Source organism: Mobula birostris, chromosome 4 (assembly GCF_030028105.1).
Source record: "Mobula birostris isolate sMobBir1 chromosome 4, sMobBir1.hap1, whole genome shotgun sequence".
NCBI classification, from domain to species: domain Eukaryota; kingdom Metazoa; phylum Chordata; class Chondrichthyes; order Myliobatiformes; family Myliobatidae; genus Mobula; species Mobula birostris.
Genome location: NC_092373.1, coordinates 43,155,000 through 43,172,033, shown reverse-complemented (window position 1 = coordinate 43,172,033; position 17,034 = coordinate 43,155,000). Strand labels below are relative to the sequence as shown.

The window sequence follows — 17,034 nt, the reverse complement described above, 5'->3', positions numbered from 1 at the left end:
GCTTTTACTTCTTCATATTTTATATCCATTATTTCCCTGGATTCTTGTGTTTAATTTTCCTATGTTGACATGGCACATGACTACAATTGTCCACATGAACTGAACACTCAGAAGGAAAATCTATAATCATTCCAGGGGATCGGAGGATTGGTTTGTCAAGAGATTTTTTTTTGCCTCCATATGTGGGCATTACAGTAGAAAATTGGAATAACTTTAATGGCAATTTGATGCTAAGACTGCTGTGAAAAAAAAGCTATGCACTTTCATCAAAGCAAGATTCAGGATTATTTCATAGGGCAGCTCTGTGGTGATGTTAGTAGAGCCACTGCCTCACAGTACCAGAGACCTAGGTTCAATTGGGTGCTGTCCATATTGAGTTTGTATGTCCTACTTCTGATTGTGTGGGTTTCCTCTGGGTGCTCTGGTTTCTTCCAACACGCCAAATATGTTAATTTGACCCAATGAGTGGTGGAATGTGGATGAAGTTGAAAATAATTTTAAAAAGGAGATTAATATAGGATGAGTATAAAATGAATGGTTGAGAGGTGGTGGGGAGTCAAAGGCCCAGTTTCCATATTGTATCTCTCTGCTACTCTGCTGTATTGATCATCTAGTTTAAAAACCCAATCATATAGCTGTAACAGCTTTTGCTGTGTAAAAAAAAAATCTTTGGTCCAATGTCATGTTGGAACAACTGAGCAAATGAAACGATTGTGGGGAAAATGTATATATGAGGATTATGGTTTTGTAGAACAAACTTTAAGAGGATTATGTCAAGAACTATGTTTGTGAGAGTGCATGCAGCTGGATAAATATGAAAAATATTAATGTACAAGTTCATAGAAATGTACAGTACCTATAAAAAGCATTCACCCCCTTTGGAAGTTAACAGGTTTTTTTTGTTTTACAACATTGAATCACAGTAGATTTAATTTGTCTTTTTTGACACTGATCAACAGAAAGAGACTCTTTCATGTCAAAGTGAAAACAGATTTCTACAAAGTGAATTAAATTAATTACAAATGTAAAACACAAAATAATTGATTGCACAAGTATTCACCCCCCCCCCGCTTTAATATGACACATCAAATCATCACTGGTGCAGGCAATTGGTTTTAGAAGTCACATAATTAGCTAAATGGAGATGTGTTTTGGAGACCTGTATGCAGCAAGGTATGTCAATTGATTGTAGTAAAAATACACCTGACTTGAAGAGGGTAAGTACTTATGCAATCAATTATTTTGTGTTTTATAAAGGTAATTAATTTAGATCACTTTGTAGAGATCTGTTTTCACGTTGACATGAAAGAGTTTTTTTTCTGTTGACCGGTATCAAGAAAGCCAAATTAAATCCACTGTGATTCAATGCTGTAAAACAATAAAACATGAAAACTTCTGGGGGGGGGCAAATAATTTTCATAGGCACTGTTTGTTCCAATAATTTAGCTTTAAATACTAGAGTTCATAGTACAAAAATTGACCAGGAAGAAAACCCTCAACTTTAAGTAGGTATCACAGAAATGAGCAAAGGGATTTTAAGAGAAAGATTGAGGTGATTAATTTGGAAAGGGTAAACACAACAAGGAAATGTACTATAAATGATCAATATTTCCACTTCCCTACTGAAAACAGAATGAATAGGTATAGTGGTTAATATTTCTGATATTAAACATATACACTCAGTGGCCACTTTATTAGGTACATCTATACAGCTGCTTGTTAATACAAATATCTGATCAGCCAATCATGTGGCAGCAACTCAATGTATAAAAGCATGCAGACATGGTCAAGAGGTTCAGCGGTTGATCAAACCAAACATCACAATGGGGAAGAAATGTGATCCAAGTCACTTTGACTGTGGTCCTACATGGATTGTTTTGAGTATCCCAGAAACTGCTGATCTGCTGGGATTTTTCATGCATAACAATATCTAGAGCTTACTGAGAATGGCGTGAAAGTCAAAAGGCATCCAGTAAGCAGCAGTTCTTTTGGGAGAAAAAAAGCCTTGCTAATGAGAGAGATCAGAGGAGATTGGCCAGAGTAATTCAAGCTGACAGGTAGGCGACAGCAACTGAAATAACCATGTGTTATAACAGGGGTTTGCTCAAGAGTATCACTGAACACATAACATGTTGAACTTTGAAGTGGATGGGCTACAGTGGCAGAAGATCATGAACATACACTCAGTGGCCACATTATTAGGTGCAGGAGGTACCTAATAAAGTGGCTACTGAGTGTAACCAGGGGGTTATACCAGAACTTTTCTGGCACAGTGGCATATATAGATGAGTTGCTACCTCACAGCAGCAAATCATGACCAATGGTGCTATGCGTGGGGTTTCCAGGTTTTCCTCTTGACTACATTCCTCTCAAATCCCAAAAATATCAGATTGGTAGGTTGATTGGCCAATATAAATTGACCCTGGTGTGTTGAGAATGGTAGAATATGGAGAGTAGCTGATGGAAATCTGTGGAGAATAAACCAGGTTAGGATAGGATTGGAGTAAAAATGGACAGAGTGGGGCCGAAGGGCTTCTTTCTGTGCTATTTCTCTCTACGACTCCATGACATAAAGGAACAAGGAATCTGGTGACCAGTCGGAATTGTGAACACGAGGCACAAGATCAGCCAGGATCCTGTTGAAAGGGAGAGCAGGCTTGATGTGCTTGAACCCTTTTAAGTTATTGTCCATTCATAACCTCACTTCATACATCTTAATTTGTGATGGTTATGGGGATGTTGTGTGGTCCCGTGGCCCTGAAAGTAAACGATTGTGCAGGAGCGAAAAGCTGAGATTAGCTGAATAGCACTTTTTTTTACCCAGCATAACATGTTCATTTCTGTGTAATAGATCTCTATGATTCCTTGAATATGGACATTTGAATGCAATAGGATATTGCATTTCTAAGCTTGCCTGATCAATTCATATTATACGTGACCTTTTGAACTTTCTGAGAACGCTTACCTTGAGTCCCCGAGAAATCCTTTCATTGATTCAATCAATAACACTCAGACCAAATCACACATACAAATCTATCGCCCCATAGGGATGTAAACAATTTCTTATCAATGCTTTTAATCTTCAAGGAATTTCCAGGGAAAGCGTTTGTATTACCTGAGCAAATGCAATAAAGAGAAGTTGATTATGCGTGTATTTAAGGCCCGGAAGGGGACGTTCAGGACCATGATCCCGAATCCATTTCTGATACGCCTGGAATATAAGGAAGACGGCTATTGGCTATGGTTTATAACATTTCACAAAGTGAAAATTATTTATGTGGATTACAAGTTTACTTACGTAGTAGGCAAGTTTAAGTCCTCCCATATCAGCAATGTTTTCTCCGAGTGTGAGTTGGCCATTGACCTGCAGAGGGAGACAAATAGTGTTGAAGGATGTTGATCTGGGATCATCACCAGATGCGCAATTATTCTCTTTAAAATCCAATAGAGTTTTCATTGATGTCACAGGTATCCTGAAATTGTATGGGGGTCACATGGGGTGGCTATTTGAAATATTGACTCCTATTTCTCGTTTTGCTGGATCATTTTTCTATTATGAAATTTTGTTACCAGATGGCAGATTCAGAATTAGATTTGGTATCACTGACTTATATGACATGAAATTTGTTGGTCAGCGGCACCAGCACAATACAATGACATAAAATGACCATAAATTGCAAAAATAAATAAATTGTGCAACAAAGGATGAACAAGCTAGTGTTCGTGCAATTAGCTATTTATCACTGATTGATATTATAATTAGCACATGCTGTCTGAATGAGTTGCCCCTTAAATTAAGTTGCCTTACTCATTAGGCTTCAACGCATATGCACAATTCAAGGAAGTGACTTTTGATGGATCAACACACTCCCATTTCAAGGAGGACTCAAGATTTACCTCCACTCGTTGTCTCATCTTGGTGCAAACATGACGTGGGAATTTGGATTCTGATACTCAGTAAAGTTTGTACCTATTGGAAAATCTTCCCATTCAAATCACATTCTCTTGAATTTGAATTTATTTAAATCTTACATCCATCCCTCAACGTGAGGGAGTGAAAATCTTTGCATTATGACTCCATCGCAATGTATAGACATGTGAATTTTAAGTCTAATGGCTTGTAGAAAGAAGCTGTCCTGTAGCCTGTTGGTCCTGGCGTTAATGCTGCGGTACTGTTTGCCAGATGGAAGCAGCTGAAGCAGTTTATGGTTGGGGGTGACTAGTGTCCCCAATGATCTTCCAGGCCACCTTTATGCACCTGCTGCTGTAAATGTCCTCAGTAGAGGGAAGTTCACACCCACAGATGTACTGGGCTGTCTGTACCACTCTCTGCTGTGCCCAGTGATCAAGGTTGGTGCGGCTCCCGTACCAGACAGTGATACAGTCAGTCAGGATGCTCTCAGTGGTGCCCTTGTAGGAGGTCTTGAGGATCTGGGGGATCATGCTGAACTTCTTCAGTCACTTGAGGTGGAAGAGATGCTGTTGTGATTTTTTTTGCCACACAGCCAGTGTGTGCAGTCCAGGTGAGATCTTCGGTGATGTGTATACCAAGGAGCTTGAAACTACTCACACTCTCAACTGCAGACCCATTATTATTAAAACAGACCGTGTATGAACTCTGTCAAAACTTTGTGACATTCTGACTGTGTAGTGTTTTATGTCAAAAGAACACGATATTCTTTCACAAAAATACTGTTTAAAACAGATACGTGTTCTTTCCTCTTACTTCATGGTGCATGTCAGTCATGGCATTCTTGCTTCTGGTTCCTAAGGCCATGGACTCCGAGACCCAAACTCAAAAGTCTACTTGACACACTAATGCAATTCTTCTGAAGTGTGTACTTTTGGGAGTGCTTTCTTTAGGATGAGATAATAAACTGAGGCCACATCAAATCTCTGAAGTGAATGAAAAAGACCTCATTGCATTAGTTGAAGGAGGAAACAAATGGGTTTGCTGACCAACATCACCAAAACAAAGTCTTTTATAAAGTGTTATTTTTGAGACTTCTGTGTACTAACTCTAACTCTTGTGGTTGCTACAATCATAATTAGACTTCCAAAACCATTCCGTAAAGTACCCATGATGTGTTTTGGGAGCTTTGTAATAAATACTAATTTTTCTTGCTTTCCATTGTTTTATATACGTGATGAATTCAGAATCAGGTTTAATATCACTGGCATATGTCGTGAAATGTGTTGTTTTGTGGCAGCAGTACATTGCAATACGTAATAATAAAAACTATAAATTACAATAATTACCGTATATATAAAAATCAAATTAAGTAGTGCAAAAACAGGGGAGAATAGTGAGGCAAACAACAGGTATTCTGCAGATGCTGGAAATTCAAGCAACACACATCAAAGTTGCTGGTGAACGCAGCAGGCCAGGCAGCATCTCTAGGAAGAGGTACAGTCGACGTCCCAGGCCGAGACCCTTCGTCAGGACTAACTGAAGGAAGAGTGAGTAAGAGATTTGAAAGTTGGAGGGGGAGGGGGAGATCCAAAATGATAGGAGAAGACAGGAGGGGGAGGGATGGAGCCAAAAGCTGGACAGGTGATTGGCAAAAGGGATACGAGAGGATCATGGGACAGGAGGTCCGGGAAGAAAGACAAGGGGGGGGGAACCCAGAGGATGGGCAAGGGGTATATTCAGAGGGACAGAGGGAGAAAAAGGAGAGTGAGAGAAAGAATGTGTGTATAAAAATAAATAAAAGATGGGGTACGAGGGGGAGGTGGGGCATTAGCGGAAGTTAGAGAAGTCGATGTTTATGCCATCAGGTTGGAGGCTACCCAGACGGAATATAAGGTGTTGTTCTTCCAACCTGAGTGTGGCTTCATCTTAACAGTAGAGGAAGCCGTGGATAGACATGTCAGAATGGGACTGGGATGTGGAATTAGAATAGTGAGGTAATATTTAGGGGTTCATTGTCCATTCAGAAATCTGATAATAGAGGGGAAGAAGCCATTCCTGAAACATTGAGAGAGTGTCTTCAGGCTTCTGTACCTCCTTTTTGATGGTAGCAATAAGAAGAGAGCATGTCCTGGGTGGTAGAGGTCCTCAATGAGGGAGGCTACCTGTTTGAGGCATCGCCTTTTGAAGATGTCCTTGATGCTTGGGAGGCTAGTGAGCATGGAGCTGGTTGAGTTTAGAACCTTCTGCAGTTTTATTCTGATCCTGTGCAGTGGTCCCTCCATACCAGATGGTGACGCATTAGCTATAATACTATCCATGGTATATCTTGTGGGGATTGGCTGTGGTCTTTCGTGACATACCAAACCTCTTCCAATCTCCTAATGAAGTATAGGTGCTGTCATGCCTTGTTGTAATTGCATCAGTATGTTGGGCCCATGATGGATCTTCAAAGACTTTGACACACAGGAACTTGAAATTGCTCACCCTTTCCACTGCTGATCCCTTGATGAGTACTGGTATATGTTCCTTGGCTTCCCCTTCCTAAAGTCCACAATCAATTCTTAGAACTTACTGACGTTGACTGTAAGGTTGTTGTTTCAACACAACTTAACCAGCTGATCTATCTCATTCCGGTACGCCTCCTCATCACCATCTGAAATTCTGCGAACAATAGATATGTCATTGGCAAGTTTACAGTTATAGATGGCATTTGAGCTGTGCCTAGCCACAAAGTCAGGGGTGTAGAAAGAGTTAGAGCAGTGGGCTGAGCACATATCCTTGAGGAGCGCCGGTGTCAATTATCAGCGAGGAGATGTTATTTCTGATCCACGCAAACTGTGGTTCTCCCGGCGAGGAAATCAAGGATCCCGTTGCAACGGGAGGTACAGTGGTCCAAGTTTTGAAGTTTGTTGATTCTCCATGTTGAACGCTGAGCTGTAATCAATAAACAGCAGCCTGACGTTGGTACTATTATCGTCCAGAAGATCCAAGACCAGGTAGAGAGCCAGTGAGATTTCATCCGCTGTAGATCTATTGTGGCGATAGGCAGATTGCAGTGGGTCCAGGTCCTTGCTAAGGCAGGAGTTGATTCTAGCCATGACCAACCTCTCAAATCACTTCATCACAGAAGATGGTGAAGTGGGCAACAATTATTGATGCAGCTCACCCTGTTATTTCTGCTCACTGGTATGATTGACACCCTTTCAAAGCAGGTAGGAACCTTCAATTGCAGCAGTGGGAGACTGAAGATGTCCTTGAACACACCCACCAGTTAGTTGGACTTACGGTGGTTCGGCCTCTTAAAAGATATTCAGATGTTGGCCTCTGAGACATAAGTCACAGGGTCACCAGGTGCTGCAGCGATTTGCACAAGTCTAATTTTATTCTCCCTTTCAAAGCATGCGTAAAAGGTGTTGAGCTCATCTGGGAGCGAAGCATCGCAACCATTTATGATCTTAGGTTTTGCTTTGTAGGAAGAAATGACCTGCAAACCCTGCCAGAGCCAACGTGTATCCGCTTCTATCTCTAACCTCAGTTGGGATTGTTTTTTCACCCTTAGAGTAGCCTTCCATAGGTCATACCTGGACCTCTTGTATAGTTCTGGATCATCAGTCTTGAATGTCACAGATCTTGTCCTCAGCAGACTATGAATCTTCTGTTTCAGCCATGATTTTTCAGTTTGGTTAAGTCCTGTATGTTCTCAAAGACATTCACTCACTCATAGAGGTCTTGATGAAATTGGTGACAACTGGGGTGTATTCATTCAGTCTCGAAAATGAATCTTTGAATATTGTGCAGTTTGCCGACTCAAAGCAGCCCTGTAAGTGCTCCTCCACATCCCTTTACCATACCTTCTTGGTCCTCACCACTGGTCTGCGGTCTCTGCCTATTCGCTGGGAGTAGAAGTACAGCCAGGTGATTGGACTTTTCAAAGTGTGGGTGTGGGATGGCACCTTAAGTGTCCTTGATGGTGGTATAACAGTGGTCATGTGTATTAGCTCCTCTGGTTCCACAGGTGCTATGTTGGTGGTTGTTGCTCAGAGACTTCTTCAAGCTGGCCTGGTTGAAATCTCCTACTATAATAGAGAAGGCATCAGAGTATGTAGTTTCGTGGCTGCTGATTACATTGCTCAGCTCCTCCTGTTCTGCCCTACATTGGCCTGAGGGGGAATGTACACAACTACCAGGATGATGATGGAAAGCTCCCTCAACAGATAAAATGGATGACATTTGACCACTAGATGTTCCGGATCGGGTGAACAGAACTAGGACAAAACCACAGTGTCTGTTCATCACAATGAGTTCATCATAAAGCATACTCCACCTTCTCTTCCTCTAAAAGACTGAGCTGTCCTTTCTTTGCAGAGAATGGTGAAGCCATTGGGCTGCAGCGCTGCATCTGAAATTGGGGATGTGAGCCATGTTTCCATGAAGCAGAGTACACAACAGTCCCTGATATTCCTCTGATATAGCAATCAATCTCGGAGGCTTGAACTAAAGTTCGTGGTAATCTTAAACTTGGGCTTAGAAAGTGAAAACACCCAAAAAACATAACTGCCAAAATGTGCATTTGGGATACTTTTGTTGTTAATCCAAATGAGTTTTCTAACGTCATCTACCATACTGTCCAATATCAGGCAGATTAGAAAATCAGAGCTTGTTGGGTTTTGGAATTAATGTAGTGGACCCACCATGGATAAAACATTATTGTGATATTATGATTAAAATACCATACCATATGTGTGATCAGCATCATTATATTCCTCTCATTTACATGTTTTGTGGTTTGTGGTGAGGTCTTCACAACTGGTGATCTCATGGATTGATGTAGCACATGTATTGGTAAAATTGGTGTTCCTGAACTACTGCCATCAATGGCTTATTGACTGTTTACCTAATGCCTATTTGTTGGCTTTAGAGGAGTGGCTTCGGCAGCCATGCCATTCTGGGCATGGGCAAAGTTGGGTTACTAATCTGCTAGACAACAGGTTAAATTTTTCCAACCATGAGTTAGGATAGCTGACTCATGGAAGCTATCATAACTGGCATACTTAAAATAACAATTGCCTTATAACTTCTTCTCGACTTCCTGAGTTGCATATCTGCCATCTTAGACATTTCAGCCATTTTCTTACCTTATGTGAGGTGAGGGCCTCTGTCAGTCAGAGCTGACCATGGATATTGTGTCCCAGCTGTCTGGATCGCAAGCCAGGGCAGTACGATATGGAGAGCAATCTGTTGCTCATGCAGCAAGCTCCCACTCTCCACACAACTGATGAACCCAAAGGAACAGCAGAAACGGATACAGTCTGGTACCAGCAATGTTGCAGGAGTTGCCAGTCAGCATTGAACTCAATGTAGGACTGCCTCAGGGACCCCAGCTTCAGATTTTTCCCTTGGGGTTTACTTTTGAAGCCTTCCCCATGAGTGGGCATAGGTTAAGATCAGAGTTCTCCTTCTCCTAGATGAGCTGCCAACCACGGCTGGCAAGCCCCATCTGCCCAAACTGACTGGTTTTAAGGTGCCAGTAAGAAGAAGGCCTTTGAACCTTCTTCGGTCAGTAGAAAAGGTTATGCCAAGCTTGATAGCTAAACCACAGGAGCTGGACTTGGTGTTAAATGCTATTTGAAGTGCACGTCGTTGGGAGCATTTAATAGGTAGAGGGAGTTTGTCCCCATTACCACCTCTGGCTATAACAACCTTAAGGAAATTTGAAAGATGCGTGGTTTAAACATATATCTGTCTTTTTAAAGCAGTCTTTATGAATGTAACAGATCCAATATGCAAAGTGTTTACAACTCACATGAAATAAACTTCTTACCCTTTGATCGTAAACAGTAAAGTTTTCATATAGACTTGCAATGCAAAGGGCTCGCTTTATAAATTTATTGTAGGATTCTTCAGTCCACCATTTTTTCAGATTGCCATATTTATCATAATGACTTCCTGAAATCAAACATGTATCATGTCACATCTTTACAATGGCATTTCCCATTTGGTTACCTGCAAGTTTCTCAGCAGAAGGAACTGGTTTTAGACATTGACAAAACGTTCAGCACAACCCCTTCCATCGTTTCCATTCCCCCAATGTAAAGTTCAAAGTTCATTTATCACCAAAGTATGTCTACATTATACAACCTTAAGACTGGTCTCCTTACAGGCAGCCATCAAACAAAGAAACCCAAAAGAACCCATAAAAAAGAGACCTTCAAACACCCAACGTGCAGAGAGTGAGGAAAAAGACAAATTGTGCAGACAATATAAGTAAGTAAATAGCATTTAGAACTAAAGTGAGTCCTCAGACACGAAGCCTGGAGAAGGCCCACAGCTTCAGCGTCAATTCAGTGCAGAGCGAGTAAACATTGCAGTGCAGTGAGCAGACCCTCGCCTCTGGTCCCGACATCCTGCCCTTTCAATCTATCTGGCCTGTGTTTTACTGCTCCAGTTGAAGTGTCTATTTGGCATGTTATATTTTAACAAAAAAAAATCCCAGCTGAAGTTCAAAAAATAGGAATTGGATCCAAAAATCGGGAAACAGTTATATTTTCGCTGGGTTATATATGCCATTTCAACATTGAATGAGAATCAGACATTCTATGAAATGATGTGACATTTTTATGTTCACTGACTCAATGTACCAGATTACATAATTTTGTAGGTCAATAAAAGAGTAGTGCCTCATTAGTAACAGTTACTTTATTCTTTTTTTTTGGCATACGAATAAAGCATTTCTGCCAGCTTTACTTATTGCTACCAAGAGAAGCATCAGAACATTTCCGGTAGAGGAAGGGTGCATATATATCAAATGGCATTGCTCACAGTCCTCCTCTACCATATGTAATGCAAATGACAAATCTGAAACTCAATTTATCTTATTAATTATACAAACGTTTGTATAAAATAATTATTTTTTATTAATTAAATAAAATATGATTTCTTGTCTGAAATGCTCAATCCTATGAAATGGAATCTTTTGATGGCTTCTGTATGTTAGAACAATTTGTGATCTATCAGTACACACATGACTGATCAGTAACTAGCTTTCAAATAAAAGTGTATTCACGGATCAAGAACACATGGAACTGGAACTTGTGGTTGAAATAGGGTATATTTATATATGATTTGATTTTAAAAAAATTTAAAATTAGATCAGTTGGTAAGTGAAGCGACAAGGTGGAAAAAACTAATGTTGCAGTCATTTCAAGTTAAAATTTATCAATCTTGTTATGAATTTTCAACTGATTTAGACTTTGCAAAATTTTTTGAGGGAGGTTCCAAATTTCGAACACCTTTTATCTGAACAAAGACCTTCTCTCTCTGCATGAATGGTTCTAATTTTAATTTTCATCTCCTGTACCTGATGTTTGTGTCAATTCCATTTCTTTCCTTGGTTTCATAACCTTTGCCTAATATAAATTCATACATTTCACACTGGACAGCATCTCTTTTAATTTCATCATTTTCTCATATCAAAGGTGCAGTTATGGGGACTTGTATGGAACCCAAGGTATGCTTGTTTTTTTGTGGGATATGTGGAATAGTCTCAAACTCTCCTCCTGGACAGAGAAAGGTAGAATTCTCTCAGTCCTCACCACCCCCAATAGCCTCTATATTCAACAAATCATTCTTTACAGTTTCTCCCAGCTCCAACAGAATTCCATTTATAGGTACGTCTTATCTCCTCTCCCCAATCAGCATTTTGTGACTCCCTGATCTACTCTTCCCTCCAGACACTCCCCTTCTCACTTTCCGACATAACCATAGGAAAAGCAAGATTTATTATTTCACCTCTTCCCTTTAGAATTAAGGAACTCAAACAGTTTGTCTAGGTGAAGCAGCCAATCACTTGCACTCATTTCAGTTTAATGTACTGCATTCAGTGTTCACGATGTGGCCTCCTCGACACCTGATTTTCCAGATGTCCACCACTTCAATTTTAAAATGCATGCCTACTCTGACCTCTTTACCTATGACGTCTTGCACTTTATCTTCCATCTGAGTATGTTGTGGCATTCTGATTTCAGTAGTAAATTCCCCAACATTAGTTCACCTGCTTTTTCCATATGTATCAGAGCAGACTATTGCCATCCACCTGTCTTAAGCTTTCTCTGCCCACTAGTGTAACTTGACCTGCTGGATCTGCCCAATAGTCCTGCTATTAGAAATACAACATGCTTCTTTATCCATCACTCTATCTTCCCCCTCCCCAAACCCTTATACTGGACGTCCTCTTCAACTCACCTCGACAGCAATCCTGGTCTCACCCTATTATTGACATTGTCTTTGCCATACTCACTCCCACCTTCTCTGCAATTTAAAATTCCCCTTTCTATCTCTTTCCCAGTTCTGATGAAAGCCCTTTAGCCCTAAACACTGTTCCTCCTTCTACAGATATTACCTGGCCTGAGCGTTTCTAGTTTTTTTTCTGTTTTCATTTCAGATTTCCAGAATCCTTTCCTCAAATCTATCATCACCTGTTTATTTATTAAGAACGACTTATTGATAATCTGTTCTTAGTTGTTCAAATGCTCAGTCAGTCTACCCCAAATAACAGATTACAGTAACTGGTCTGCAATTTGCTTTGTATGAATTGCTATGCCGTACCAATAATATCCAATAATACTTCACTTTTTAAAATACTCTCACGTGGAATCACCAATTGATTAAAAATAAAGCAAAGTAAACCGATATCTTCATCGTCTTCTCTGACGTAAATTGAATCTACCTAGTTAGCAGGCAGCATGGTAGTGTAGCGGCTATAAGATTAGGGATTAATTCCTGCCGCTGTCTGCAAGGAGTTTGCATGTTCACCCCATGACCATGTGGGTTTCCTCCGGATGATCTGGTTTCCTCCCACATTCCAAAGATGCACAGTTAGGGTTAGCGAGTTGTGGGCATGCTATGTTAGCAGCAGAAACATGGCAACTCCTATGGGGGGGGGCGGGTGGCCCAGAATAATTCTTGCTAATCCGATTTGATGCAAATGACACACTTCACTATGTTCTGATGTCCATGGTACAAGTAAAGTTAATCTTTAATTAAAGATCTTTAAAATTTTTCTTTGTCTTTGGATCGACTGGGAAGATCAATATGAAGTAACTATACACTCAGATTAAGCTCATTTTCATTCACCATTAACGTTTTGTCTGTGCCAGTGGTGTAGTGGCATCCACACCCAGACTTTGGGGTGAGACGTTCTGGGTTCAAATCTGGCCGGCTCCTTGCACGAGTTCCACCGTGCTGGGTTGAGCGTCGAGCTAGCAACTTGGACTCGTAAAACAGACAAACGCCAAAGAAATGACAAAGTTGCTGCCCGCTGAGCCAAACGAGGGGTGGGAGGAGCTTCACTTTTATTCATGTTTTGGTGTGTAAGTAACTTTTAATCCCATGTAGATCTCCAGGACTTCATCAGCAGCACCCAAGGCTGTAAGAACTTGACTAACTGCCATGAAGAAATTAATGACAATATACTCCTTATAATTACAGCCTGTATATTACAAAAGAAGAGGAAATTATTTGATCCATTCATATGGCTCAGAAGAACAATGCAAGATGTTGCACGAGTCTGAAACTTACCCCAGTCATCATAACCATGGGTTAGCTCATGTCCTATAATAGTTCCAATACCTCCAAAATTTAGAGATCTGTAAATAGATTTTTTTGATATAAAGCACTGTACATATTTTATATGGTAATGAAAACTAATGTATATTTTGTACATGAAAAGCTTTGAAATTGTAGTACTTACTGAGGAAATTCAGGATCATAAAGTGGAGGCTGTAAGATTCCAGCAGGAAATACTGAGGAAGTAAATACAAAGCATCATTTTTAACTGCACCAGTCCTTTTACATCTTGATATTTCTGGTTCTTGATAAATTTTATGTAACTATACCCAAGAGTAGACAGTGTGCCCAGAATGAATACGCTCAAAGTGAAAGTAGGTTGGATAGTTAGTGATGAGGATGTTCTAATTCTAACCTGTACTGCCTTGGAGTAAATGCTTTGTTCTGCCAGGATGGAGTCACTGTAGAGTAAAGATTGATTGATCAGAAAAATAACTGTTTAATATTTCTGGAATTATGCCAATTTAGGATAAAAAAAATTAACAAATACTCCAACAGACATGTATCTAGTAATAAAGAAATAGAAGCCTTAGCAAAACAAGAAACAATCCTTACATTTACAAAAATTACACTTTTTTCTATTTTAAAATAAGAAGATTACAATTAGTAGAAATCTGAAGTAAGATGCTGGGAATACTCAGCAAGTCCGAGAGCATCTGTGGAAAAGAGAAAGAGCTATGTTTAAGGTCAAGACACTGTCACAGAATGCAGAGATGGAGGAGAAGAAAGAGATGGGTCGACAAAAGGAATCTCTCATCAGGTGAAGTAAGTGTTGCCCATTACAATAGAGTTGTCTGTTAATATATCTTAGTGAGTAAAGTTAGAGAGGGAGAGAACACAAACATGTGAAAGCTGTGAAATGCAGACCAGAGATATTGGTGAAATCCGAAATCAAAAGTACAAGGCTGGTGGCATCTGTGGAGAAAGGGAACTGAGTGAATATTCCAGATGGATAACCTCATTACAGAATTAGCCTGTTTTAATACAAGTAGAAAAAGTGGGTTACCTGATATTGTTGAATCAAATATTGTCCCAACAGCAGAAACATGCCCCAGACAGATTCTGTTCCTTAAGCTTCTGTAGAACAGAGCTGGATGCCAGCTTGAGATAGGTCAGAAAGGGAGTGGGATGGAGAATTAAAATGACAGGCAAATGGTGTGCTAAATGTCATCAATCTGCATTTAATTTTTCCAGTGTAGGGACAGCACACCATGAGCAGCAAATGCAACACAACAGAATGGAAGAAGAGCAAGTGATTTGCTGCTTCACCTGTAAAGCTTGTTTGGGGCTCTGGATGTTGGGTAGGGACAGGTCCGAAAGAGCAGGTGTTGCACTTGCTTTTGCTGCAAAAGCACGGGAAAATGTTGTAAGAAACGGAGTGGCCGTTGGAGATGGATGAGCGAACCGGGGAGTTGTAAAGGGAGTGGCCCCTTCTGAGCGCTCAGAAGGAGGGAAATGTGAGGATGTGTCTAGTAAAGGATGATCAGCTGAATGCAGAAACTGCAGTGGAAGATGAGAAGTTCAAATTTATCCTTGCTAATATTCTATTCTCCTCTCATCTGAGGAGTTATGACAGAAGTGTGTGTCAGAAAAGAATGCAGAGTCAATTTCTGTAACAATAGTGAGTGAAGAGCTGTCAACCTAACCTGTCCAATCTTCTTATTATTTACTTGAGGAAGTGACTACCTTTCTTGACTGCAGTGCATACTTTAACTTTCACTAGGCACTTGATAAGCTCCCTTATAAAATTTGTTGATCATTTCAAAGCTGTGGTATTTAAGAAATGTCAAGGTGCAGGGCATTTAAATGAATGGAATGGTTCAAATGGGAACAACTGGTTCTTATATGTGCTCGGAATTTACTGCTTCACGTTATGCGGATGAACTGCTCCTGAAGATTGCTGTAGTGGAAGGATTTCAGTTAATACAAAGATCGATCCAAGAATATGTAACAGTGATATGTATCCAGAACAAATCGCAAAAAATAATGGAATGATTGATCTCGCAAAACAATAAGAACACTTGTGTACATCAACCAGGAATATTGGCTCACAGAAGCAGTACAAATGAAACATTTATTCATTATTAATACAATGAAATATTGATTAGTTTTTACTCACCCATTTGATTTTGTGTAGACAAGTAATAAGCATTTAGAGTTTGAGGAGGAAGCAGCCATCTATAAACAAAGTTATACAAACATTATCGCAATCCTGAACAGAACTATTTCAGTGAAATTATCACCTTCAGTAATGAATACAACACAGCAATTTGTGATTGTAAATTCAGGCATCAGACGTATGAGGAAAACATCTGGTTGATTGGCTATTTCTATGCAGTAGTACAGCTAAGATCAGTAGGATGCAAATATCAGCATCCCTCTACTCCATTTCAGTTTCAGATAGCATCACCACTCCAACATTATTACAACTTTTAATATGTAATCTTGGAAAACAAATTAAACAAGCAGAAAACTCACGCAGTCTTGTCCACTTGTTGGCGTATTTTTCTTACTGAGAGTTTAATGTTGTACCTTATGCTGTTAATCACATTCTTAAAATATGTTTTCTCATGGACTTCAAACTAAAACAAAAGAAGAAAAATTAGGATTTACATAAAGACAGAAAATTTATATATTTTTAAAGGGTCACATTTTAAAGAATATACAAAATATTTTTCTTCATTCCTCTTGTCTATTTGGTTAAATGACTATATAGAACAGACAACAGTACAGCACAGGAACAGTCCCGATGAAGGGTCTTGGTCTGAAATGTTGACTGTTTACTCTTTTCCACAGATGCTGCCTGGCCTGCTGAGTTCCTCCAGCATTTTGTCTGTGTTGCACGGGAATAGGCCTTTCAGCCCACAATGTTGTGCTGAACTAAATAAATTAGTAATCAAATGGCTAACTAATCTCTTCTGCCTATTCAAGCTTCATATCCTTCCATCTTCCTCACATTCACGTGCCTTTCTAAACATCTAAAAAAGTTCCCAATGTATCTGCCTCTAATGCCACCCTAGTCCATGCATTCCAAGCACCCACAACTCTATGTTAAAAAAAACAACTTACCCCTCACATCGCCTTTGAAAGGACCCTTTCTCACATTAAATGCACGTCCTTTGGTATTGGAAATTTCAACCCCGGGAAAAAGATACTGACTGTCCACTCTATCTATGACTCTCATAATCTTATAAATCTTATAAATCTCAGAGAGTGGTTGGTGCGTGGAATGCACTGCCTGAGTCAGTGGTGGAGGCAGATACACTAGTGGAATTTAAGAGACTACTAGACATGTATATGGAGGAATTTAAGGTGGGGGGTTATATGGGAGGCAGGGTTTAAGGGTCAGCACAACATTTTGGGCTGAAGGGCCTGTACTATGCTGTTCTATTCTATTTTTTATCCTATCTCACCCACAGCCTCTGCGACTCCAGTGAAAACAACCCAAGTTTGTTTAATGTCTTGTTATAGCACATGCCTTCTAATCCAGGCAACAT

General features: G+C 40.0%; 1 protein-coding gene across 1 annotated transcript in view; it reads right to left on the bottom strand.

Moving 5' to 3' along the window:
• LOC140195895 (endothelin-converting enzyme-like 1) overlaps positions 1–17,034 on the bottom strand; it is a 117,743-nt gene that overhangs the window by 9,375 nt on the left and 91,334 nt on the right. Inside the window, exons 9-15 of the mRNA XM_072254551.1 lie at positions 16,016–16,119; positions 15,657–15,715; positions 13,662–13,713; positions 13,490–13,557; positions 9,735–9,859; positions 3,299–3,364; positions 3,116–3,211 (exon numbers count right to left, since the gene is read on the bottom strand). Of these exons, the coding sequence (XP_072110652.1) occupies positions 3,116–3,211; positions 3,299–3,364; positions 9,735–9,859; positions 13,490–13,557; positions 13,662–13,713; positions 15,657–15,715; positions 16,016–16,119 (570 nt within the window). The remainder of the gene's footprint in view (positions 1–3,115; positions 3,212–3,298; positions 3,365–9,734; positions 9,860–13,489; positions 13,558–13,661; positions 13,714–15,656; positions 15,716–16,015; positions 16,120–17,034) is intronic.